The following is a 26,044-nucleotide window of genomic DNA, read 5'->3' as shown; positions in this document are numbered from 1 at the left end:
AGATAGTTGGAGAGTACTTCAAATTAATTATATTCTCCTAGCTAAACTCCCTCTATAAAAATTGCTTCGTGATTAACTTACGATTCTGAAACATGGATATTAGTTCCTAAGTGAAGTTTTGACCCCACTACAGTAGGTCCTATCGTTTTGGGGCTATGGATCTTTAAAGTTCTTTTTTTTTTCATGTTTTTGGCAGCCTATAACTCCGAAAGGAAGCATTTATGCTCCCAAGTTGGTCTATACTTTTTGTCTTAATCTTGGTGTCAGGAATCACCTCACAAAAGTTGTCGGTGTTGTTTTGAAATACCCTATATTTAAAAAAAAAAAATCTTGTTCTCTCGTCAGTTGAAAGGTGTTCAATGTCAGTTAAATACTCGTTTATAGTTTACTCTTAAACACCGCTTAAAGTTACTGTTAATGCGAAAAGACGAGAACCTTAGGAGACTCAGTACGAATTATAGCAAATTATTAAATTAAATTTGTGGCAATAGTCTTATTATATAATATTTGTATTTATTTATGTTATTGTATGCAAGTATTGTATTTCCTGTGTTGTGTTTCAGAGGTATACAGCCAGAGTCAATTCGTACTGCAAATGCAATAATAATTGCATAAGAGTTTAACGTGTTGATTTCAGCAACTTTGACAATATCTTCAAGTGGTATTGATTGATCAGTATCCATATGATACAAATACTTTTTTCATATATTTGTGCATGACTATATAGACTTGAAAGAATTAGACATGTATATCTAACACACATAAAAATAAGAGTATGTTTGTAATTCTGATCGTTTTCCATTGAAAGTAAATAATTCTCAAGATTTCAAGCTTCTTCTAATATATAGAGAAGATGACAGTAGAACATAGGTATAGATGACGGTAACTTTATTGAGGATGTAAAAGAAAATTTTGTAATATTGAAACTTTTGTTTGTTTTCGTAAATTGCATAGAAATTCACTCTGAATACCAATCATTCTAGCTTTAAAATTTCTCGTATAAACTAAAAGACAAATTCTGACTAAAGCATATACTATTTAATAAATAATAGCGTTACAGTTTCTTTAAAGTATTATCTGATGAAAGCAAAGATACTTACAAAGGTACTAGTAATTCAATGTAATTCTATAGTTTAATGCGGAAGTTGTGATCTTATTGTTGTTAAGAATCTTACTATTTACTTTTCTTGAAATAATTGTTTGGAAATGCAAAGATTTATTTTGGACACAATTAAGCATATGAATGAGATTGTTGACCTTAAAGATATTTCCCAATCAAATTGTACCCATGCACTGCCACACTAAAGTTCAGCTTTTCGAAAGTTAGTGAATCCTAGGGTTTCTAACTGATGGATTGGAGTGGATGGGTAAACACGCACTGCACAGTTCTTTTTTTGACTCTTATCATGGGATATATTGAGAACAAACTATATTCGACCACGAGTTCCTTTTTTGAACAAAGTAGCAGGTTTCTTGAAGATTTCTGAAGATCGTAGAAAACAGAGAAAAAATTAATTATCGATTAGATGTTGTCCAAGAAGAAGCGAATATACATAATACACTCTATCGGTATGAGAATCAAGGTATATTTTTTATATATATGCCTTGCTTTCCGTGTATTTCAAAAACATTGTCTTTGACTTAAAAATTGGTTGTTAAAGAAGTATTAATTATCTTGACTCCGAATTGAATTCTTGTCGAGAAAGAAGAATAAAAACTTTTCTTATTCCATCATATAAATAGCTTCCGTTTCCGTTTCCTATTCATTACTAAAATCGATGTGTTTCCAGAACTACTGCTTGTTGGGCGATTATATAAAAAGAGAAGTGAAAAACAAAAACGAAGTTTTTAATTGCACCTGCTACTCTCTTTGGATCATCCTTTCGTTGAAGTGCGAAGCCTCATTTGCTGAAATTCCAGACGAACAAGTTCATAGAAACAACAACAGGTTAAAGGAAGCTGCTGAGGGGCCGGTGCGGGTGCTTTTCCTTTCCCACGGCACGAACGTTCGTCAGGTGTAAAAACCTGCCCAAATGCAGATCCTTTGCATCCTGCCTTCACAATTGCTCCGCTCCATTTATTCCCCTTTCTTAACCGTATGCTTCATTGGCTATATTGTGTTTGATATTCATTCAGCATTTAAGTTCTTTCAGTCTATAGAATATTTGCTCAGGCTTTCATTGTTATTAGAGTATAATAATTAGGTCGTTTTTGTTATTTGCGATTAATGAAAATACATTATTGCAAAAGAAGTAACTTCACCTGAAGCTTGAAACGAGGCAGTTTAAAGTGTTTGTATAGGCACGTCAAATATGCATCTCATTAATACAAGGGTTAGTCTAAAAGTTTTGCAATATTTAAAAAAGAAAAAAAAAAAGAAAATGATAGAAGAAATTTATTGTGATTGACATACAAGTACATATCTAGAATATTTTTCGATGTAGTCACCATGAACATCCAGACATTTCTAGTAGCGTGACACAGGCTTCCGTATATCCTCTGTGTAAGAATCTGCCGCTAGTCCAAAAATGATGTATGCAACCATTTTTTCAGGCGAAGTAAAAGAAACAAATCGCTGGGGTCGAGGTCGGGACTTGAACGGGGATAATTGAACAGTACCCATCGAAATATTTAAATTGTCTCAACGGTAATAGCAGCTATGTGTGGGCGGGCGTTCATATATTAGAATAATTCCAGAAGGTAGCATTCTCCTCCGCCGATTTTGGATGGCACATCGCAGGTGTTTGACAATACACATCTGCTTTAATTGTTCTTTCTGTTTCCATGAACTCCACAAGAATCACATCCTTTTGGTCCCAAACACGGTTGCCATGATTTTCTGAGCTGATGGTGATAAATTTAGTTTCTCCGCTTTAGGAAGGTCAGAGTGCCACTGTTGCATTGATTGCTGCTTCGACTCCGTAGTGGCGTATAATATCCAGGTTCATACCCCGTCACTATATGAGCAAAGAGGTCATTTAAGTATTGTAAACTGGCAATTGGATCGCACTTCCGCAACACGTTCCACCAGGTCGTCCATCTGAACACTAGGAATTCCACTACATTCATCGTCATGAACATTTGAACGCCCTTCCCAAAACCACTGTCGGACCTTTGCTTCATTCATTATTATCGGTCAGTAAATGGCACATAATTCCCGATGAATGTCATCTGTATTCTGTCCTTCAGTTATCTTTCAGATAACTGAAAGATTTTATTTTCTTTAAACATTCGGATTTTTTTTTAAATATTTTTTTCTCATATGACAGTCCATTTCAGGAACGAATATCATACGGATTTGGCAGCAGTTGTGGGCACACATTCATTCTCCTCTGAGCCTGACCTGGGGTCAGCTTATGTTGCACAATCCGCAGCAGTTCCTAATGGTTCTCTGGAGTTCGTGAAGGTGACACACAACAGTGGAATGAGGCATGCCGAGTTGGTTTCATAAACATCATGTAGCAAGAATGGACTTTTCTCAATGGCGTGCCGTATGACCTCAGAATCTGGTGTTCAAGAGCGGTTGGACCTTGGATGATCACTTTCAAAATCTGCACGAAATTTCTTGAACCTATGAGAGTTGTGCAGTGGTTCACTGTACATTCCCCTTTTACATGACAACCGTTTTGGGTTGCAGCCGCAACGTTGTACCCAAATTCGAATTTGTACAATTCTAGTTCACGTATTAGACATTGTTGAACACTCATCGTCACTGCAACTAAGAACTGACTGAAGATACTGATGGATTGACGGCTTCGACGTTAAATAGTCTCTTGCTACACTATTTCTTGGGACAGTTTGACCTTGCGTCGAACACACGCACTTGCTGTTTGGGTTGTGGAAATATCCCAAGACTTATGACTTAACTTTGTACAATTTTTCTTTTGAATAATTTGGTAAGTTTTGTCATCTAGTATGTCTACAAGAGGAGAGAGAATTTTCGTGTTAGGATTTAAGACCAAGACAGCTCTTCTAATTAAAACATATACTTTTCGAGAAAACTGCACTTTTAAGATCTTTTGAAAATGGTACAGGACTAGATCTTGTTCCGTGGGCAACTTGAATCATGTTTTCTATTTCAGCGTTTATCGAACAATCTCAAGTGGCGACCAGTTTTTTTTTTAAATTTTATATGGACTGTCCTACTTTTTGTTCCCTTCGAAAATAATCTTTTTATCATTCAGTACACGCTCCCACTTATATTTTAAAAATAGTATTAAATAATCAGTTAATTTTGTTAGTATCATATTCTAATTAGAATTAGAAATTACACATTCGTTGTTTTATTGAAAATTACCAAGAATATTTCATAATAATGCAGAATGTATATCAGATATTAGAATTTATATAATCTGTACCGTAATAAATTGTATTCTCTTGAATTTTACCTTTCCCTGTATTCCCTTGATTTTTTTTTTTTTTTTTTTTTTTTTTTTAACCCTCAAGGATCACAATTTGAGAAATCCTACTCTTTCTTAAACAAACGTATGATACACGTACATTTACATTTCATTATACCTCGTACTGCATTCACATTAGATATTAACAAAACTTATTGCAGACTGTGATGTTGACTTTGGCTGAAATATAATGGATTACTAAGTATATAAGATAATAAGCTCCAACAAAGTTTAGATATATGCGATTGATATTTTCAGACGAATAGAGTTTTGCTGTGCCGAATACGTCTTCCTCGGAAAGTACTCCTTTTAAAAGTATTCGAGCAGTCGGACTGGACCCTTTTATGTGAATTTATCCATACATGTTAAAGTCATTTCATTTCACTTTTATGGTATAAAGATGCATTCGTACGGAGTGAAGACTAATGCGAGTGTATTGTATCTTCCTCTCTTGAATTCAAGATTAGAACAGTGGGTAACATTGAAGTTTTATATGCCAGAAACTGTTACCTTATTCTGATTGAGAGCTTGCCACCTTCAGCAGCATTTTATTTATCTGTATAAAGAATTATATCGTTGTTTGCTGTGTATGCAAAACAAGTATTTACGTACTCTGTGGTGCCACTTCTGGAGTTGTGCCAGATCGTCCTCGAAGGACAAAGCAGAAGCACAATGTAGGAGCATCAGCAAATGCACAGTCAGTGAAAGAGAATTGCCATTAAATACAACTGTTATCTAATGTGTGTGTATCAAGTTGTTTTCTTCAACAACGGCTCTTGATAACCCAGGAACCTCTTTTGAAATATCTTACAATGGTGTTGTGTCGTTACCATCACCATCAATACATTAGTTTATATTCGAAATTAAGTAAAAACAGCTAAAAGTTTACCGTAACAAAATTTCGTTGTATGTGATATGTTCTTTTGATCGTCATGATTTCAGTAGAAAAGTCGATGCTGCAAGAAATTAACAAAGGTATTGTTTCAGTATTCAATTCGTAGAGTGAGTGTATATCGAATTAAATAACGTGATCTTAGATTTCATATGTTGCATGCATTTTCAGTGCTCACGTTCTTTTAATTCCAAAAGTCATTTTTCTAGTTTTGTAATTCCATGCTGCAACTTGACTTTAGTTGATAATACATGTAGAAGTAATCAATCCCTGACCTTAATGTATACCAATCCGAATCGATTGCCGTTATTCTAAAGTAAATAGCTTTAAATATTTTTGCGAAATTCCGAATGATATATCATGTACGTAGTCGCAATTAATTAACATGGAAATGTCATTCGTTACTTCCTTAACATAAAAAATGTAAAAGCTTCACTTGTCTATTTAGATAATTATTATCACTACGATACCCGAAGGGTTCAATAGCCATGTAAATTAAAGCCGTTGGACCTCATCTATGATCTCAGTCGCACCCAAGGTTGTTATTACCGACTTCTTTATATCAGTATGGCCAAACTCGCGAGCCTGTCTCTCTAGGTCAATAAATGAGCGCAAGCCCATGTGAGAATTCGGGTCCTGAAATATCCGGGTATTAATCCATCCGGATTTTCGATTCTGGAACCGGGTACCCGATTCTCATAGGATCCGGAACCTGATAACCGGTTTCTTGCCGTCCCTAGTGAGCACGAGTTCTGTAAGTAGGTAACGAGTCTGAGCCAGCGCGAGTCTCATTGAGGATAGTGGTCACGAGCCCCAGTGAGAATAATAAGTTCGAGCCCATTGAAGAGTCCGAGTGAGCCTCATTTCCAAAATTGCCATCTCTACTCTGTAATCTGCTTTGTACGGGTATTAACCTTCCACTTTCGTGGGCCATGTAGAGGCCTCCTTCCTACAGGGATTCAAATATAATATTCGTACCTATTTTAAATCATTGCTATTTGTAACAGTATTGAAATAATATTTGCTGCTTAATGCGTATTCCTTTTTCCACGCATTAATGAATAAATAAGTGTAAACTACTACTTACGTATGTTTAAATAGCTAATAATAAGCTAACACCATTATACAGTATTTTGACCCCTTCTATTCTTCTTACGAGACTTTTTGTCATTCATAAGGATCATGTTTTTCTTCTTTTTTTTTTTGTACGAAGATTATTTATTTTCAAGTTTCAGCGCTTGTAAAGTCGTCCCAAGAATGTTATCGACATGAAAGTGGTCCTTCTAGTACTGTTACTGCTTCTGTTACAAAAAGATTGGATTGAATGGCAGGAAGGTATATCTCCAGAGGCTTTTATTAGCTGACGGCGAGCAGGAAATCAAGAGGCTTCTGACTGGTCAGCGTATAAAGTAATCGCTCTACTTATTACCTACATCCTCCATGTAATCTAGAGGTGCCCTCGAGCTTCTCGCTCAACAACAGTGTCCGTGCTTGGGCGTGTCCATTACAGGTACAAATCAGTGATCTCGTAAATTAAGATCAGAGTGAATTTTTGGTCAGCCAGAATGTCGACGTTGTGTAGTAAATGAAGTAATACAGCTGTTACATGATACATCTAATTAAAGTCGTAACTATATATTGTTTGATTAATTTGTTGAAATCTTGTAAATATATTTTTACATTGATGTGTGAGATTATACAAAGGAATACATACGTTTGTATATTAATCACAAAATTTTATATACAGTATACATATCATTAAATTTTTCAAACTACTTAGAAATATTACAAAACTCTTAAGGGGTATATAAACCAGCTCACTTGGGGGCGAGATAGTGTGGTAGCCACAGTCTTATTCTGTGAGGGTAGATCTTGTTTAATGGTCCCTATTCTTTGGAACCCACGTTAATAGTCAGGAAATTCATGTAGAGAGGGGGAAGTTGGGGTCATTTCAGTGGATCCCAGCTAGGCTTAACAAGTTCTCAAAATAAAGCGGTGTACACATTTGAAACGTTTTCACTACTAATCTTTATTTTTTGCCGGACAAAGAACGAGTGCTTCAGTTAGTAATAAATGTGGGAATGAATGAGAGAGAAATTAGAGAATAAACTGATTCTCTAGAACGAAAATTATGTCAATAATTTTGGTGTTCATTGAGCAGTATTATTGGTTACTTCTTCCTTATAAGAAATACTACTTTGCTAGTATCAAGTATTTAAATCAAATAAAATCTTTATTTTGAACGTGTTCATTCAGTTTTACAGTGTTTTTTTCACTTTTTATTTTTAATACTTTTTTTTCGTTTTTTTTTTTTTTTTTTTTTTTTTTTTTTTTTTTTTTTTTTTTTTTTTTTTAATTGGCACGAATGTTACATGGGCAATTATTATAGTATAAAATATTAGGATCACAGGTTCGATTCCAGTTTGCATTAACTTTGATGAAGAGAGAGTCGGTGAAATGTGAAAGTTCACCTGCATTTATTGTAGTCACAATACGTTATTTCCGAATTTTATTTCATATTTTTATATTTTTGAACTACTGTAAATATATTGAATTATATTATAAATGAAAGTGACTATGTTCGTGACTTAATAACTCTTGAACCACGCGACCGATCTCGATCAAATTTGCCACAAGATGAGGTTCAGGCTTGTGTGTGTGTGTTTTTTTAAACCATTTCACTTTATCAATACAACTTACCGGAGGGGTAAGGGGAGATATTTAAAAATGATCGAAAATTACCGATATTAGTGGCGAATCCATAGTTTTCGGAGTCGCTGAGATGTACAGTGTGACAATTTTGATGTCGGTTAAATCCAAGTTCAGCCCTGAAACTTGGAGGAGGATATATATACTATAAGCAGTAATCTAAAACACCTCATTTTCGGTATGAGTCGATTCTTTATCATCAGCAACGTATATGATGTCACAAATGATTGACAAAAGTACTGGTCAGTAATGACGATACGTTATTTCAAGATTTAAAAAAAATTGCTGTGATTGCCAGACCACAACTTTTGTTTTAATTCTGATGAACAACTTAATAAATAATAAAATGACTTAATAAATTATATCAAAAGTTATAAAGTAAACGCAATAAGCTATAAAGTAAGCCATTCTAATAATAACAAACAATAAGATAATGTTTGAAAGTAGATTATTATTAGTTACAAAGTGTTATTATATATAAACTGATAGTTCTTTCCGGTATCTTCTGAGCAACACGTTATCAAAGTATGTTACAAATTACTCACAAAAATACTGGTAATCAGTGGGGAAGTGTCTATTGTAAATATAACATTTTTTTTTAAAGTGAATAATTTAAGAAGGAATATTAGAAGAATAGTAAGCCATCTTCTACCTAGATAGTATTTACGAAACGTTATTTAATAGGCGAAATTTTCCAGATCTTTTTATAGGCCATAATCTGAGTGACGTTATTTATCGGGCACTTGAAGTTCCTTATAATATTAAAATAATGAACTTCAAGGAAACGTGGGCTGTTTTATATTATAGTATTCTGAAATTTAGGCAGTTACTTAAAAAATGAGCGTATAGGCCTATATGACCTTTTTACACACCCTTCTCAACCTATTTCATATCACGACCCCTTTTTATTGCACCTTCTTGCCAGCAACCCCCATAAGTATTTTTTGATTTGTAATAATCTTTTTGCTTGTCGCGTACAATTGCTGGTTGTGTAGTCGTCATTTTGATTGCATTTTAATATTCTATTTTTGTTGTATTTGTACTGTTGTATTTCAGTATGCACTGTTGCACCATTTTCATTCTTTTATTCTAATTGCTTTAAACTATTCTTTAATACACTCATGCTTATAAATTAAAGATAATTAGAAGAGTGGAGGAAAATGAATGAATATACACACTGTATTGCGAAATAGATACAAGGAAAACAAAATCACACATATAAACACATCTACAGGGCTTGGACAAACTATGTAAGCACGCAAAATGAAGTGACTTCGTGGGTATGGAATATATCTACGCACATCGAGGCAAGCACGACGATGTGCTGGTATACTCCGAATCACATTCAGCAGTATGGCATCTCATTCTTGTACTAGTGCCTGTCGGAGCTCTGGAAGCGTCACTGCGGGTTGAAGAGGAGCCGTATTACGTCGACCGATATCCCACAAATGCTTAATTGTACATGGGTTCACTTTTCTATTGTTCACGCACAGTGCTCTCAACACTATACAGTACGGGCTTCCCTCTAGGCATTAGTCAGTGCTGTTGAGTCCCGATACATTGTGTTTCTGGAAATAACTGTTCCGCTGGCAGCAAGAAGGTCTCGGGCAAAGTTCCTACAGTACTCTGCGTCTGCAGGCTTTACGGTAAGATACCGTCTTCGTTTGGGGTTGTATACGGAAGACTTGCTGGAATCTTGTGTAGTACCGGATCACGTTTCATTTCTGGGGGCCGCGGTGGTTCAATAGTAGAGCATTTACCTCTGGTGCTTGGGGTCCCTGGTTCGATCTCAGCTGGCTCCAAGTGGGCTTTGTGATGAACAAACACCGTGTGCGTGGGTTTTCTCGTGGTTCTCCCGTTTCTGTCCACTTTCTTCGTTCCACCATTTGATTTATTTCACATCATCACCGTCTCCTTTAGCCTACATGGCATAACCGTGGAACGTAAAACTGGAAGATTTCATTTACGTTTCTCATCTACAGAATCTTTGTCATATTTGCGAGATGACACTTCGTAGGACATGCATTTGTAACTCCCGCGACATGGCCTGCTAAGTTTGGTCTGCCTCCAGTCGTCCTATTATTCTCCCCCGTTATATCAATGTGTGTTTGTTGCGGCATTGCCCTCATACAATCACCAGAAACACTTTTGCGAACAACTTTACACGTCCTCTCGTCGCTTACTGAACAGCAGATTCACTGTCATTTTCCTGACTAGCGCAATCAGACGTCGGATCTCGTCCATTTTTACCATTAGTGGTGTGATACGGTATCTTGATGTAACATCACGCCCCATTCAGTTCACCACGCGTTTCTGTGTACACTTTTGTGAATTGTCCGTAATTTATAAGCATGAGTGTAATTTAAAATTTTGATTGATATGTTTTGCTATATTTGATAAGTATAGAGATAAAAAGGTCTATCAAAATAAGAATGTAAAAATATTTTTCTACTTCTAAATCCTAATTATATTCATCTTTTTCATCCCCGTGGTCGCGACCCGCAGGTTGAGAAACCCTGGTTTAAACTAACCTAGAGGTGGACTGACATGCCGTGCAAATGCCTGATGCGCCTTTCCTTTTATACCTTCCGCCCCCAGTTCTATTCAGTAACGAAAAAATGAATAAATTTCCCTTAAATGCAGTATTTACATTATTTTTCTGCAATTAGCTATACTGAAAATTTGTTTTCTGTATGAATATGTACCACTCATTGACCTCTATATCTAAACCATTCAAACAAAACTAACACGCTATTTCACCTCTACCTTTTGTACTATGCAATATCTGTTACAAATTTCCCTTTTCTTTGTTCATTTTAAGAATTATAAATAACAGTATCTCTCAGATCCCGATTCAGTTGTCGGCAAATTTTGTGCTTTACACAAAAGTACCTCTAACATAGGGTGACAAAGTTCTCATACCAAAATAACAGGTCCATATTAAATGCTCATTCACATGTCAGACCCAAGACATTTCAAAACTTTCGAGCAGTAGTACAGTAGATTACCACTTTTAGTCAATGTATATATATATATATATATATATATATAATATTGGAGAGTCTTATTCCCCGTCGCCAAGCAAAACCTGAACTGACTACTTGTAAGCATTTGGCTTCATTGTCAGTTATTACATGTTGAAATAAATTGCATTGCCTTCCCGAACATTTAAAAATTTACGTCCAAATTGTTCTTAAAGATATTTAAGTAATATTTGACACAGAATTAAATTTTGAACTACGTAGGGATTTAAATATGCAAATCATCTACTGGAGAACTTTCGTAAAGGGAAAATATTATATCAATTTCAGAGACAAAAATTTAGCGTTCACAGCAGACACCGAGTACTTGTGGATGGAATTGAAGATGGCAACCACCTTGCCTAACGACCTTGTCACGTTGGGCAAGGACGAGTCGTCTGTTGTTATTTTTGTATAGTTGGATTATTAGTTTTGTTCTCCTTTTTTGTGTGTTTTTGAACTACCTTGCTGCCGTTGGAGTGATTTCAGGTCTTATTGGGTGTTACTGATTTTCACAGAAGGGGTGGATCGTACCACAAAACAACGTGTTAAAATACCTGTAAGCGATGGAAAAGTGGCAACATAGCGGTTTGTAGGTGCGGCCACTTGCCGTACCGCACCCACCCGGATCCAAGCAATCCGGTTGGGGCAAGAGGGCGAACATTTGGAGGTGGAAGTTTCTGTTAAGTCTGCTTAAAATTTGTTCTTTTTTCATTGAAACACGTTTTGTATGGTAATTCCTTCTCTAAAGAGAATTTCGGCTGTTGGACTTGTGGTTTATAGTATGATGGTGCTTGCATCTATTATTATTATTATTATTTTATACTTACAACTTCGTTTGCTTTTGTTTAGAAATTTATGCAAAAACTTTTATTACAATAAATCAGGTAACATGAGGTATTCAGGAAAAGCTGGGCTTGCTCTGTATCCTGCTAGTGAAAGGTAATAAACCAAAACTTGAATAGATAGCATTAATATATATATATATATATATATATATATATATATATATATATATATATATATATATATATATATTCACATTTTTGCTCCAAAATGTACGAGGGGTAGTTTAGTCTTGAGCGCAATTTCTTTTCAAAATTTTCTCAAACACGACTCAGGCGATTTCGCTCTTATTTCTTTAATAACTTGACAATATGGCATGACTAATTTTTCATGAAAAACACGCAAGGGTAATATATTCGTGAGGGTAAGTTTTCCGGGCGATTTTGTTCATATTTCCTAATTAAAGATTTCGTTAATAACCTAATAATAAGGATAACTCATTTGTTTCGAAAAAAAATATACGAAGGGGGTCTATTCTTAGGGTTGAGTTTTTTCGGTTGACTTTCTGTAAAATTTTCTAGGCGATTTTGTTCATATTTCATAAATAAATATTTCATTATTACTGACGATATGACATAACGCATTTGTTCTGAAAAATATATGATGGTTAGTTTATTGTTAGGGCTGAGTTTTTCCAGATCATCTCAAGAACGCCTTAGGCAATTTAATCCATATTTCATTAATAACCTTACAATATGACATCTCATTTTTAATGTAAAATATACGAAGGATAGTTTATTTTTAGAGATGAGTTTTCGGGCGGTTTTCTCTAAAACGGGCAATTTTCTCTAAAAACGATATAGCCGTTTTGTTATTCTCTAATTCGTTTGTTTCGAAAAAAACTATACGAGGAGTGGTTTATTCTTAAGGAGTGTTTTTTTCGGGCCATTTTTTCTAAAGTCGACCTAGTCGACTTTGTCCAATTTTCATAAATAAAAAGAGTGGGGTTTTCGGGCCATTTTTTCTAAAAACGGCCTAGTCTATTTTGTCCATATTTGGTAAATAAAAGGAGTGGTTTTTCGGACTATTTTCTCTAAAAATGACCTAGTCGATTTTGTCTATATTTCATAAATAAACATTTCACTAATAATTCAACAGTATTGCATAAATTACTTCTTACGAAATTATCCATAAAGGTAAATTTACTCTTGGAATAAGTTTTCTTCGGGTGAAGATTTCTAAAAGCGCCACTGAATTTTGTTCGTATCTCACAAAAAAAAAAAAAAAAAAAAAAAGTTTCATTAATAACTGCAGCATAACATGATTTAGTTTAAGGTATTGGAGCGAGAATATTTAGCGCTGTATCTCGTACCTTATATTATTATTATTCCAAATGTACAAGTAGTTTAACACCGAAACAATACACCGAGGGACTTTATTTGCCTTTTGACGGTAAAGCACCAACCAATAGGACTATGTACCGTTGCGTTTCCGAATTTCAGCGTGGTTGCACATTTCTCAATTTGTGTGGCCTGAAACAGCTGTTGTGGAATTTCAAAAAGAGATTTCTGAGGTATTTCTTCAGACTGCTGTGAGAAAGCAATTAAAGATAATTTAAACATAGAACAATTATTCTTCCGAATTTTATAGTAGCCGAACACTAGCACCATTGTAAATAGTAATTTACAGAAACTTTACCAGCATCCCTCGTATTATTCAATTGAGTTCTCATTGATTACTTTTGTCTGATACGGAATATTTTATGGGGTGAGGCTCAAATGACTAACTCTGAAGTCGAGAAATAAGGATCACTGTAAATATAATGCTTACGCGTTGATGTAAATTCAACACATACATTCAAATATTATTTACAAAACTTAAAATTTCTTCTGTTAAAAGAACTTCCTTTTCATTATATAGGGGTAAAGAGCATACTTACAAAATTCAAACTATCATTATTAAAGACATACAGATGCCTCTTTTCGTATCTTTTGTAATGTTTGTAAGTAATATGCCGTATATATGTACGGTAAAACAACCTCATATGTTGCATGTCTGAATCGACTTTTGGAGTTCTTTCATAGACCATACATATATTAAGGTTGAAAAATTCATATACTGCACTACCATACAATACTGAATCTCTATTTACGAAAGCAATACTACTTTTTTCTTCTTTATTCGCGAAGAAAAAAGAAAACTTCCAGATGTAACAAAGAAAACAAATTATTCCAATTTTTTTAAGCAGAGGACTTTGATAATTTTGTTTGTTTTAGTTTTATATATCATGATTTTGCCCTTTAAATAAAATAATAAATGTTTCAATACTTAAATAAAAATTCCGGTTTTAATTACATCAGGTGTAGATAGAATGATTTTCATTTGCTTTCATTAGTAACATCTACGTACTCACTATGAAACCATTTATCACCATATATCTATAGTGCTGGTGGGCAAGAGATTTTTGATTCTTCATGATGTTCCTCATAAAACGACTCTCCAATAATTTGACACGAGTGTCGTCTTCAGATGCACAAGATGGAGATGCTATTGCTATCATTCTGGACATCAAGAGTTCCGTTGTTGTTCTCTTTCCAGGAGAGATACTTGTTACTTACACTTCGTTTCCTTTACATGACACATCAGAATCTCATCAATCTTGGTAGAATCATTATTTTCGTTCTTTCGTCATTTATGTTCCCAGTTGAAATACTCGTATTTTGATAATCTTGATCATCTGGCTTCTTATTATCCCTCTTTTCTATGGACGCCAATTTATGCTGCTTTGTTAAAAGAATTCTTCTTGCTCAAGGAGTCTTCATTTTGAAAGGAGTAACTAGGTAAAGTACCAAAAATAATCAAATATTTATTATTATATACAGTATAGCGCTAAATTCGTTGTACAAAAGCAGAGGAGTGATTCCTGAGAGCAAAACAAACAAAAAGTTCTAACAAACATAGGGCGAAAATCGCGTCGTTTACGTGTTATAAGGTGCCGAAAGCGTGGGAAAACAAACTTTAGAGTTAAATATTGCACAAACTACTGAGCGTAGACGTGATGCGGCATGGTATCCTAACCTGCTCTATCCAAATTTGAGTTTTCAGACTTGTGCAATGGCGGCGCAAGAGATGACAAGAGTATGTAAAAGACGTCTCACTACATGGATATAATACCACGTGGCAGGTCAATACACATACAAGCAGATAAAAGATGGCGAATAAGATAATGATCACTGTGCGTGGTTGCATACCTCCTCAAGAAGTACTAGTAAATACGTTGTGCAAGGTTTCACTGGAAATGTCACGTCGCTACAATGTAAAAATGCGTACAATGCAAACCGATAGGCAACAGAAAATAAAGAAATTCCGACTGTTAATCTGTACATATTAATGATATCGCAACACTTTTGAGAACGCGTCTACCTTTAATAATACAGGAATTGAACAAGAACTACTATTAAGAGACAAACAAAGAACGTATAATAATAATAATACACAACTGTTTGAGCACATTCATTTCGATCAGTATATCACACAAATAAGACTAGAGTACTTTCTTTTTCTCAATCAATAACAGATCGTTATGAAAAGAATTTGGATGTCATTAATAGAGCAGATTAGTAATCTCAATTTCTTCATTTTCTGTTACCTATCGGCTTGTGTTGTACGTATTTTTACATTGTGACGACGTGACGTTTCCAGTGAAATCTTGCACAACGTCTTTACAAGTACTTTTTGAGGAGGTATTGACCTACTACGTGAGACGTCTTTTACATTCTCTTGTCCACTCAATTTACGTCATAAAATGTCCAAGAATTCCTAACGTCCTTTGGGGAATCCCTTGCGCCGCCATTGCACAAGTCTGAAAACTACAAATTTGGATAGAGCAGGTTAGGATACCATGCCGCATCACGTCTACGCTCAGTATGTGCAGTATTTAACTCTAAAGTTTGTTTTCCCACGCTTTCGGCAGCTTATAACATGTAAATGACGCGATTTTCGCCCTATGTTTATTAGAACTTTTTTGTTTGTTTTGCTCTCAGGAGTCACTCCTCTGCTTTTGTACAACGAATTTAGCGCCATACTGTATATTTACGAATTGAAAAAAGGTTTTGTCAATTCAGTTTTATTTTAATGACCAAAATAAAAACCGTAATATCACGCATTCATGAAAATATGAATATACTATGTAACTCGAGACGATTAAGGGAGCACGGTGGCTCAGTGGTAGAGTGCTTACCTTTAATGCGTGGGGTACCTGGTTCTATCCCGACCAAGTAAGTTTGTTTTGGACAACATAGTGACTGTGAGTTTTCTCGGGATACTTCCGTTTCCTCCCACTTTCTTCTACCCATTCTTTCATCGTCATTCACTTGGCTTAATCATCCGTCTCCCTTAGCCTAAAGTGCAAAATCGTGGGACGTTAAAGTGAAAGATTTCATTGCATGTTCATTTTCGAGTCTAGTATTGGCTTGCGATGCAGTGATACATGATTGAAGCATGGGGGCGCGATGGCTCATTAGAACGCTTACTTCTGGTGTGAGGGTTCTCAGGTTCAATACTAGGCAATGAGAGTTTATGGTGGACAGCAATTCGTCCATGGGTTTTCTAGGTGTTCTTCCGTTTCCTTCCACATTCTCATTCCATTCATTTCTGTCAGTGATTTATTTTCATTAATTTTCTATATCCTATGACCTGCAGATAACCATGGGACGTAAAACTGATAGATTTCAATTTCTGTTTGCAATGAAAGAAATATTTTTTTTTACAGTGCTTAAGTGTTAAAAAGAATTTTCTGTATATATTGTTTAGTTTATAAAACTAAATATATCTATTACTGTATTTTTAAATTTATTATATTAAATTTTTGTGATGAACAAATTCAATTTGAACCTATTATAAAAAGACCTTGAACAACGCGATTTTGCATAGCACGGACGTTTCTTAGAACCAATTAACCGCCTTATGTAAAGTATTCCTGTACGCCCCTTCTATTCTGTAAAAAAAAAAAAAAAAAAAAAAAAAAAAAGTTCCCTGCTGTACCGTCAATGTTAAAAAGAAATCCAAGTGGACGATAGTGGAAAACTTGTAAGAAAATAATACATAGAAATCCAAGTGAACGATAGTGGAAAACTTGTAAGAAAATAATACATATTTGGTTTATCCACGACATGCACAGTGTTCGACCTTTACTAAATCCATAGAGTCAGCACTCTATCTACAAGAGATGCTGTTGATATGATAGAACAGAGCTAATGTAGTCATTTTTAATAAGAACTTAATCTTCATTTTTGTAAACCTTTTACTTGTACCCTACATATTACAATATAATTCAGAGGTTTGAAAGGAACAAAGAATAAGCTCCTGTTTTCTACAGTCCTGTTTGGGAATAACTGTATAGAACTTCTGAAATAGTTGATTATTCACTTTTTAAAAATATGACAGCACACCCCAGTTCTAAAAGCGAACAATTTCTTCAAAAGCTCATTGAAGTCATTTCAAACATATCCCACTTTTCAGGTTAAATGCAGTCTGTTGTGTGCTATACTGTACTTCATAATATGTATAGACTGTGTTCTTATCCTTATGCTTATGCAACCCTTTCCGTTTTTCAGTATAGTGGGTTGCATAAGCGTTCGCGCGGTCACGATTTTTAACACCTAATTTTTATACCCCTTCTCATTGTGTGATTTACGAATTTATCCTTATGGACCATACCTGTCAGGTACGACATCAGTTTTAAAGAACAGCGTTCATATTTCCATTAAGAATTTGTGTATAACAGGGTTATTAACGATAATGGAGCCGATAAGCATAAACGGAATCTAGTGGTTTCGGTTCCGGAATCGATTATTCCGGAGGAAAGGAAGTATTCGGGCCGTTGAACTTAAATATGTATAAGGTAGATTCATTAGTTCATGGCGTTTGGAACCAGTGGTACATTTCTTCTTTGAGGGTAGAACAAATCAGACAATAGCTTACTAATGTATATCCCCGCATTGTTCACTGTCTGTTCCCAACGTTCAGGTAGTTGTTGGAAAGAACCATGTAGCTTGGATGCATAGAAGTCATCAATGAAATTTTGAAATGGCTCGTCGTTGTCGAAGGGTGTGCCACACAGTACATTCAACAGGGACCGAAAAAAATGTAATATGTAGGAACCACGTTTGGAGAATACACCGGGTAAGGAAGAACCTTCTATTGAAATTGCAGAATGCAACGGTTGTTATGTGTACTACGTATGGTCTAGCTAGCGTTGTCCATTGGACGATAATGTCATGTTGTTTATTCGGCCATTTTTTTTGGACCTCTGCATGAATACGTTGGAGTTGATCACAGTATCCACTAGCCGTGTTGGTACGATTACGGAGTAGAAGTTAACTGTAGATAATCCCTTCATTGTTCCACTAAACACAAAACATTGCCTTAGAATTTTGGGATATGCTGTTACCTTACTGAGCTGGCCTATTCCTTCGTCTGCTGAAAGTTCATGAATAGACACCATTTCTCATCTCTGGTAACAGTACGTGAAAGAAAGGGATGGTGGGTGAGCAAAGAACCACGATGACAACACGCTGGGTCTTGTTGTCTGCACTGAGTTTATGCGGCATCCACAGACCCAGTTTTTGAACATTTCCCATATGTTGAAGTTGTCGCATAACATTTACCCGTCCATTGCTCATCTCCGTAGCTAATTCCCGGATGTTTTGATGTGGATTACGGTTGATCAAGTCTTTCATATGGTCGTCTTCAAGGTGAGATGGGCAACCAGAATGTGGGGCGTCGCGCATTTTCGAAATTGTCAAACAATTTCCAAGTGGTCCTTGCAGCAATAGCGTTCTCTCCATATACTGCACAGATTTGTCTAGGTGCTACGGCACTAGAACTTTTGCTTAACTCTTGCAGGAGAACATGTCGGAGATAACCCTTCATTTCAACTTGCAACTCCATTTACTTCAGACCCTGGTAGACAACAGTTGATTACCCACAGCAAAACCACAAAATAGTGCTACACATTAATGATTCAGCTACAATTTGGTATATTCCACAGCACCATCATCACTGACGTCTTGCCAAAATATCCTGAAAATGAACGGCACGAATTATGAATCAGCCAGATAAATTATTATTAAAACGAAATCGACATCATTATCTGTTACATCATAATGGAAAAACGGCAGAGCTGATTGGATTTTTTTTTTTTTTTTTTTTTTTTTTAGCATAGTTAGCATCTACCCCGAGTTGAGATTTTACCATGTAATTTTGATTAAAATTAATATCCTAAGAGGGAGAGGGTGGTTCGAAAACTATGCCAAATCGGAGTATCTCAGGAGCTCTTGAAGTTAGGAAGATAACACTTTGTATACGTAACTCTGTATTAAAAATCAGCGGACGTACTCCAGCATTTTAAGGGGGCAATCTAATTATTCTCTCTACATTCAAATCTACGTTGTTTATCTCATCGTCACGAGAGAACTACTTTACCGTTTGAGTTGATTTTTTAAATCATAATTAGAACTGTTGTTGAGCCGGGTTTTATCATGTCATTTCATTAAAATACCTATCTTGGGTGGCAGGGTGACTTTTTAAAAATGCCAAAATAGGGTATCTCACGAACCTCCCATGTTAGGGAGATGAAATTTTGTATTTAAACTCCTTATTAAAAGTAAGTGGGCACGTGCCCTGCACGTTCGAAGTTTCCGCTTCTAAGAAGGAATGAGGAGGCAATTTATAAAATACCGTATTTTTTCCATTTTGCAGTCATAAAATGAACAAAGTGAGAAACGGTAGAACTGTTTAAATGAATTTTTCAACATAGTTAACATTTGGTCGGCTGAGTTCGCTTTCTTTTAGTTTGATTTAGAAGGGTTGATATGTATTCAAATATTTTTCGTAAGCCTATTTTTCCCGTACGAAAACGGACATTTCAGCTATTTTTTTTTTTTTTAAATAAAACGGTTTCGGAAAATCGGCCCCGGCCCCAAAACCGATATCAGAGTGGAAATGAAATTAAAGAGAAAAGAGAGAAAAGTTTTGTAACAACCGTTGTAGGTGGCTCCCTCGATTTATTATTTCCTTGTTGCTCAACGTCGTTTGCAGCTTGGAACGATGTTTGCAAATGGTGATACTATTATTATTATTATTATTATTATTATTATTATTATTATTATTATTATTATTATTATTTTCTCTGGAAATACACCGAAGTTGTATGAGCCTGGGTTTACAGAACAAAACTACATGAGCTCTTACCAAGTTACGCTAACCATATAACGACGGAGCTCACACTAAATTATGGCTTTCAGTTTTTTGAACAGAATCGATATGTTGTATATGTATTTCAGTTCTTCTCCCGAAGCACGCAGAATTAAAACGTGTAGTTAGGTTCGGCACCGAAGCCAAAATATTTTCGGTTCCGTTACTGTTAACAATCTAGTTTTCATATTATTTAAAAGTGGATTCTCTGTGGTTCCGACTAGTTACAGTGTGTTGGTCAGTTTCAGTACAGCTTCTGTCACATGGAGTGCTTCAAGACACGGAATATAATATAGTAGTCGATCAAATCATTCAAAAATTATTAAAAATATGTTGTCAGAATAATTCATCTCGCACGTGTGTCTCATCAGATTTACTCATGGAGGGGAGTCTCCTAGAGCCACCAAATTTTGTACACAGATCTTTACGAGATCTAACCGCCTACAAAGCAGTTCTTTTATAATTTTCGAGTCGAGGGATATATATATATATATATATATATATATATATATATATATATATATATATATATATATATGAGTCAAAATTTTATAATTGTACAATCCTGTGAGGCAGACAACTCAACTATTTTTCCTGTAGTTCAGGTCGCATACTATTTTAAGATGTTTGAGCATTTTTCATTAACTTTATTCTTCCCGTGCAACAAACTAATATTTCTGCTAGTTATTGAACATAATTGTACACTAAATTCTTAGTTCGAATTTTATTCGCGACTTGGTTTTTATTGTTCTTAAACTTCTGATTGTGCCATGTCAGGTATCTGCTTGTGGAGTATGCTGAATATTTCACAAAATCTTTTGCTTCACTTCCATGCTGGAGAGAGCGATTTTATTTCCGATAATAGTACATATTGTTCAGATCTCAAATAAAACTAATTAGAACTGCCGTACAGGCAGATGCCTCCACCGAGGATCGAGTGTTCAACTGTAAACAAACATAAAGCTATGCACCGTTTTTCCCGATGCATGTAATCAATAAGCCAATCAAAATTTACATTAAACATACAGAAAAATTCTCAGTTCTAAACTATAGCATTATTCGTTGAAAAATTTATTAACCAGTCGAGTATTTTTTTTCTTCCTTTTCTTTAGATGACAGTCCCCGAGCCCTTAGTTTGTTCTAAGTGCAAATTTAAAACTTCATAAGCACGTCATCTTCAACAGGTTAATTACACACTATAAAACGGTGTATGGAAAACTAATTAAATCATATTCCCATATTTGGGCATGATAAAAGTATTTAGCGAAAGAGAAATAAATATCTATTAAAAGACAGAATCTTAGCGAATAATTCAGGCAACATCTGCTAACATACATAAGTATTGGCGCCATCATTTTTTCCCCTTAATCAACATAAGAATTAGTTGTAAGTTGTTATAGTACGTTTACCTATTAAGAAGGCTTGGTGACTGATTTTTACTTCTTGATTGCTGTTTTTCAGTTCGTGGACCTGGGTGTGGTGACAAGTATAGAGATCAACCACAAGAACATGGACTCCGCCCGTAAAGGACAAGAAGTTTGTATCAAGATCGAGCCCATCCCTGGAGAGTCACCCAAAATGTTCGGACGCCACTTTGACGAAAAGGATCTTCTCATCAGCAAGGTGGGTTCCATTTTAAAGTTACTCCACGTGCAGTGAATGTGGTCCCGTTAGCGTTTCAGACACATACGTTTGTTTTTTATTCTAAATGTCAACGTGTATCATCTGTTTTCATGTTAAAGTGTACAAAATAAACAGTTTATCAAATAATGTTTCATATAATAATCCTTAAAGGCATTCGTACGTTGTGAATGTATCACAAGCTGCGATATTTTTCACAATGCTTGCGATGTGATGTGATTCTTGATGGGAAAAGTAACGTTTCGTCCCACAATAGAAAAATAGTAGGTGGACTACGAAAGGTCACATACATATGAGAATATATTTTAATTATAAATGCATATAATGTCATACCGTTGTGTGTTTATGATTTGACATTAACTCAGCATTACGAGGAATGTCTGGTATCTTACGTTATTGTTACTAATGTGAGTTAGTTCAAATCATCTTGAAGATTATAACCTATATTTTCCCTAATTGTCTTTAACCACTTATAAATTACATATGTACGGTCATTATGTAAATTTTGTGTTATTTAGTTACATTTGATCTTTAGGTACTCAAGAAGCTGAAAGGGAACGATGCAAAACGAACTATATATTGTGATTAAATAACATGACTCAAACCCAAAAGTCACCAAATATATGTGCACTAACTCCATTTTGTTATTTTGCATAGTCTAGTGGGAGACGTAGTAGATTGCCGATCGTAGAAGTAGAAGCTGTGAGTTCGAGTCCTACCAAAAATATCGATGTGAATCGTATTTTTACCGTGCATTGCATTACAGCAATTAATTCTCCCTTCTCCTTTATCCGAAATAATTATGTAGTTACCTTTTCATGCCTACAGTTGCCCGCTCATGCTTCCGCTGTTGCAATATCTGTCGTAGTCCTGCACTCCATTAGGACTCGAGCCATTAACATGACTATGCTTAAGTATCCAATATAAACTAAATTAAGTGCGCTTGGAGTTTTCATCTGAAATTACTATACTACAGGAATCTACGATTTATACTGCGTTCTTTTTCTTCCTTACATAGTATATTTGTTCGTAGTATCAAGTATTGCTAATTTGCTTCTTCCTGTGGTGTAAATTCAAAATCTTTTGTGCTTCAGAACAACTTCTTTTGCGTGAATAAATGCCTGCTACTATTATGTTTTCTGTGCAAATGCTAAGCATTGTTGAACAGTGTAGTTTTTGTATGGTTACAAAGTCTACATACACACGCGGAATGAACAAAAAGAAAGTGGAAGGATAAAGCTAATGTTAGTTTTGTAAATTCTAACGTGAGAGAGGAAATAATGGATCTTAATATGATTGACAAACGCCAGGAAAAGATATTCTTGACCCGTTCTCACATTGAAAAGGTTAAGGGTGGGATGTCTTTAAGGTGGAAGCAGCAACTTCTGAATGGGAACCTCAGCGGAACCGGAAGTATGAAGTAGAACCCAGGTGGGGATGATCTGCTAAGTGTTGAACGGACCACAGCTGCCTTCGCCTATTGTAACTGAACCAAACCATAACTGAAATTCCCATAGCTTTGGTGAAGATCATTCACTATTTCAATTCTTGTAAAAGCCAGCTGCGACGAGAATTCGAATTCTCAGAACACGCTGTGGAACTATTTGTGGCTAGCAATAATCCAGCGCTGTTAACCCCCAGTTTTGATTCTTGTAGTACTCCGAGTTAATGGAAATCATTGTTTATCATTGATCTACTGTACGGTCCCCCATTAAGAAATCAGCCGGTTTAGTAAATTCGTTTGGTGAGGTCTGGAGTGGGTGGATATACATGCTGCCTTATGATAAAATGGTTGAGAGATTGATTTCCGGTGCTAAACGATTAATTTTCTGAAGACTTACATTGTTCTACAGTTTAATGGTTGATGAAAATTGAACTTATATTATAATTTGCTTCGTCAAGAACTTCCTTTATTTCGTTAATTTAACCGTTTCTTTTAACTTTGTCTTGCTTGTGCACATTATCTTTGTATTTAAAATTTGGTGAAAGTTATGAAATTCAGGAGATACGTATTGAACTTACTAAAAAATGGAACTAAATGCGTTTCTGATTTTCCAGATATTCTGTCTTCATGTTACTGCATTTCTCTTCCTTCCAAAGTCAACCTACATTCTTATTCCCTCGGATTCCCTTAAAAGGGAAATATTTTCCCTTCATTTTGTTACAGAACAATATGAGTATTCTCTAATAGAAATAGACCATCTGACATTGCCCCGAATAGAAAACAATCATAAAATATGACAAAAAGAGATGGTAAAAGTCAAAGACTGGCATAGTATATGATACGAGGCTAAAGCCTGTAGAAAATACACCATCAACAGAATAGTAACAGAGACAAGCGGAAGAGGCTAATGGATTCGCGTGCCAATGTTTATTTTAACACGAATTCGAATCCTGTTTACGCAGGCTTTTGTTATTGTTGTAAATACCAGGGGCGGATCCAGGGGGGGGCGATCGGGGCGATCGCCCCCCCCCCCAGAAGGGGAATCTTTCTTATTTTTTATATATAAATAAAACCCATCACAAAGTTTGGAGCCCTTAAAAGTAGCAGTATGACAACCCGCCGCCCCCCCCCCCAGAAGTCGGTCCTGGATCCGCCCCTGGTAATTACAGAATCAACATTTTACTGACAAAGAGCATTCATGTTTGAATTCCAGAAATTTGTAAATAGCTATATCACAGCTATAAAATATAGCACATTGCAATATAGATATCAAAACCACAAATGCTTCTCCTCCTGTCTTTAAAGTTACTCTGGCGTGGAAGACCCATATTCAATTCTCAGCGGTAGCTCATGTGGTTCGCATTCAACGTTGAACAGTAGGTCCAAGACTTACATATAACATCGGTGCTGAAAGGGACGCAAAACCCTAATACAGCACAGTCTAATATTTACCCTTGAACAAAAAACAACATGAAAAGATATTTATTCTAGAAAGTAATTATTCAGTACTCGGAGAATACCCGTTCTTTGCACGGGGAGAATATATTTCATTTTGGACATAAATTGCTGAATTTGGATTTAAACGGATCTGAAGTATCACTGTTCGTCTCAGCGATCTCGAAAACTATATGAATTTTTATTTTCTATGGCCACCAGACATACGCAGACTATTTTAAAATAAACTTTGGAGCACTACTAATACATTCTATAAGTATCATGTCGATATCTAAGAAACGAAGCTTGTAATTTAAAAAAAAAATCAATTATGGTTAACAGAGAAGTCAAGAAAATCAAGAATTAGAACTTCGAATTTTTCGTGCATTCCCTAATTACTCATTTGTAACGATCTGTACTTGATTTTGTTCAGTAAGGACTGATGTTCAACTGGCGTAAGTTGATTTATGTTCGTATGTATAGGTACGGATTTATAAACATAAATTTCAAAAATTTCGAATTTTTTGACCAAAAAATAGGAAAATTTTAATTCTCTAGTTCGCAACACTGTGAGTTGGTCCAATAGGTCTAAAACAAATTAGGTATCCATGTCAGGTATATACTTGACAGGTCCTAAGTGGATCTCTGTAAAAAGAAGGAAGTTATACTGAAAAATGTTTTTAAAAAATCGAAACTCAAAAATTCTGTTTTTTTTTTCTTTGGTCTCAAATTAGAGGGAAATTCGACACTCAGAAAAAAATTACCATCAGGATAAACTATGGTCCAACCATATTTCGCATAGAAAAAATTATCCCGATATCTTAATTAGTGTTCACACAGAAGAGGATTATGTGTCACTACCGTTAGTGACACTTTGACCATCCTGTCCCGAAAGGTTTAAAAACGAAAAGGGACGTTTTGGAATTGAGTGACTCAAATGAAAATGTCTAGTTTTACGTCCCACGGTTATGCTTTTTAGATTAAAGGAGACAGATGATTAATGAAGATTAATGATGATGATGAAATAGTTGGTGGACTGAAAAAGCGGGAGAACCCCCCAAAAAATCACAGATACAATGTTGTTTACCACAAACTCACTGGCTTGGAATCGAGCAGGGACTCCGACCAGGAGTGAGCGTTCTACCACTGAGCCACCTCGCCCCCTTTATCTATTTTTGTAGAAACTAGACCTCGATAACTATAAACTTAGTCTATAGCAAACTTTGGTTCTCTCTCGTTACAAATCGGTAAAACTTTTGACAATCTGAATACTACGAACGAGATATTAAGTTATTTTGTGGTAGTGACGTCTCTTTATACCAGCAAAGGCATGTCTTCCGTGTAGTGTTTCAGACTTAGCGCGGAATATGGGCCATGTGGCAAGCATTTTCGCTATGCTATCTTCTATTTTATGTAACCGTATTGTGTTGCTGATTTTCCATTGGGCAACTCTTTGGTGATG

The 26,044-nt window shown here is 35.5% G+C and overlaps 1 protein-coding gene across 1 annotated transcript in view; it reads left to right on the top strand.

Annotated features, from left to right (window-relative positions):
- The window catches only part of eIF5B (eukaryotic translation initiation factor 5B), a 377,721-nt gene that overhangs the window by 332,159 nt on the left and 19,518 nt on the right, over positions 1-26,044 (top strand). Inside the window, exon 21 of the mRNA XM_081752175.1 lies at positions 21,525-21,686. Coding sequence (XP_081608301.1) covers positions 21,525-21,686 — 162 coding nt within the window. The remainder of the gene's footprint in view (positions 1-21,524; positions 21,687-26,044) is intronic.

The sequence above is a fragment of the Thermobia domestica genome, chromosome 3 (genome assembly GCF_964235325.1).
Source record: "Thermobia domestica chromosome 3, izTheDome1.hap1.1, whole genome shotgun sequence".
NCBI classification, from domain to species: Eukaryota; Metazoa; Arthropoda; class Insecta; order Zygentoma; family Lepismatidae; genus Thermobia; species Thermobia domestica.
Note: the sequence above shows the minus strand (reverse complement) of the source record. Positions and strands in the feature narration are given on the sequence as shown.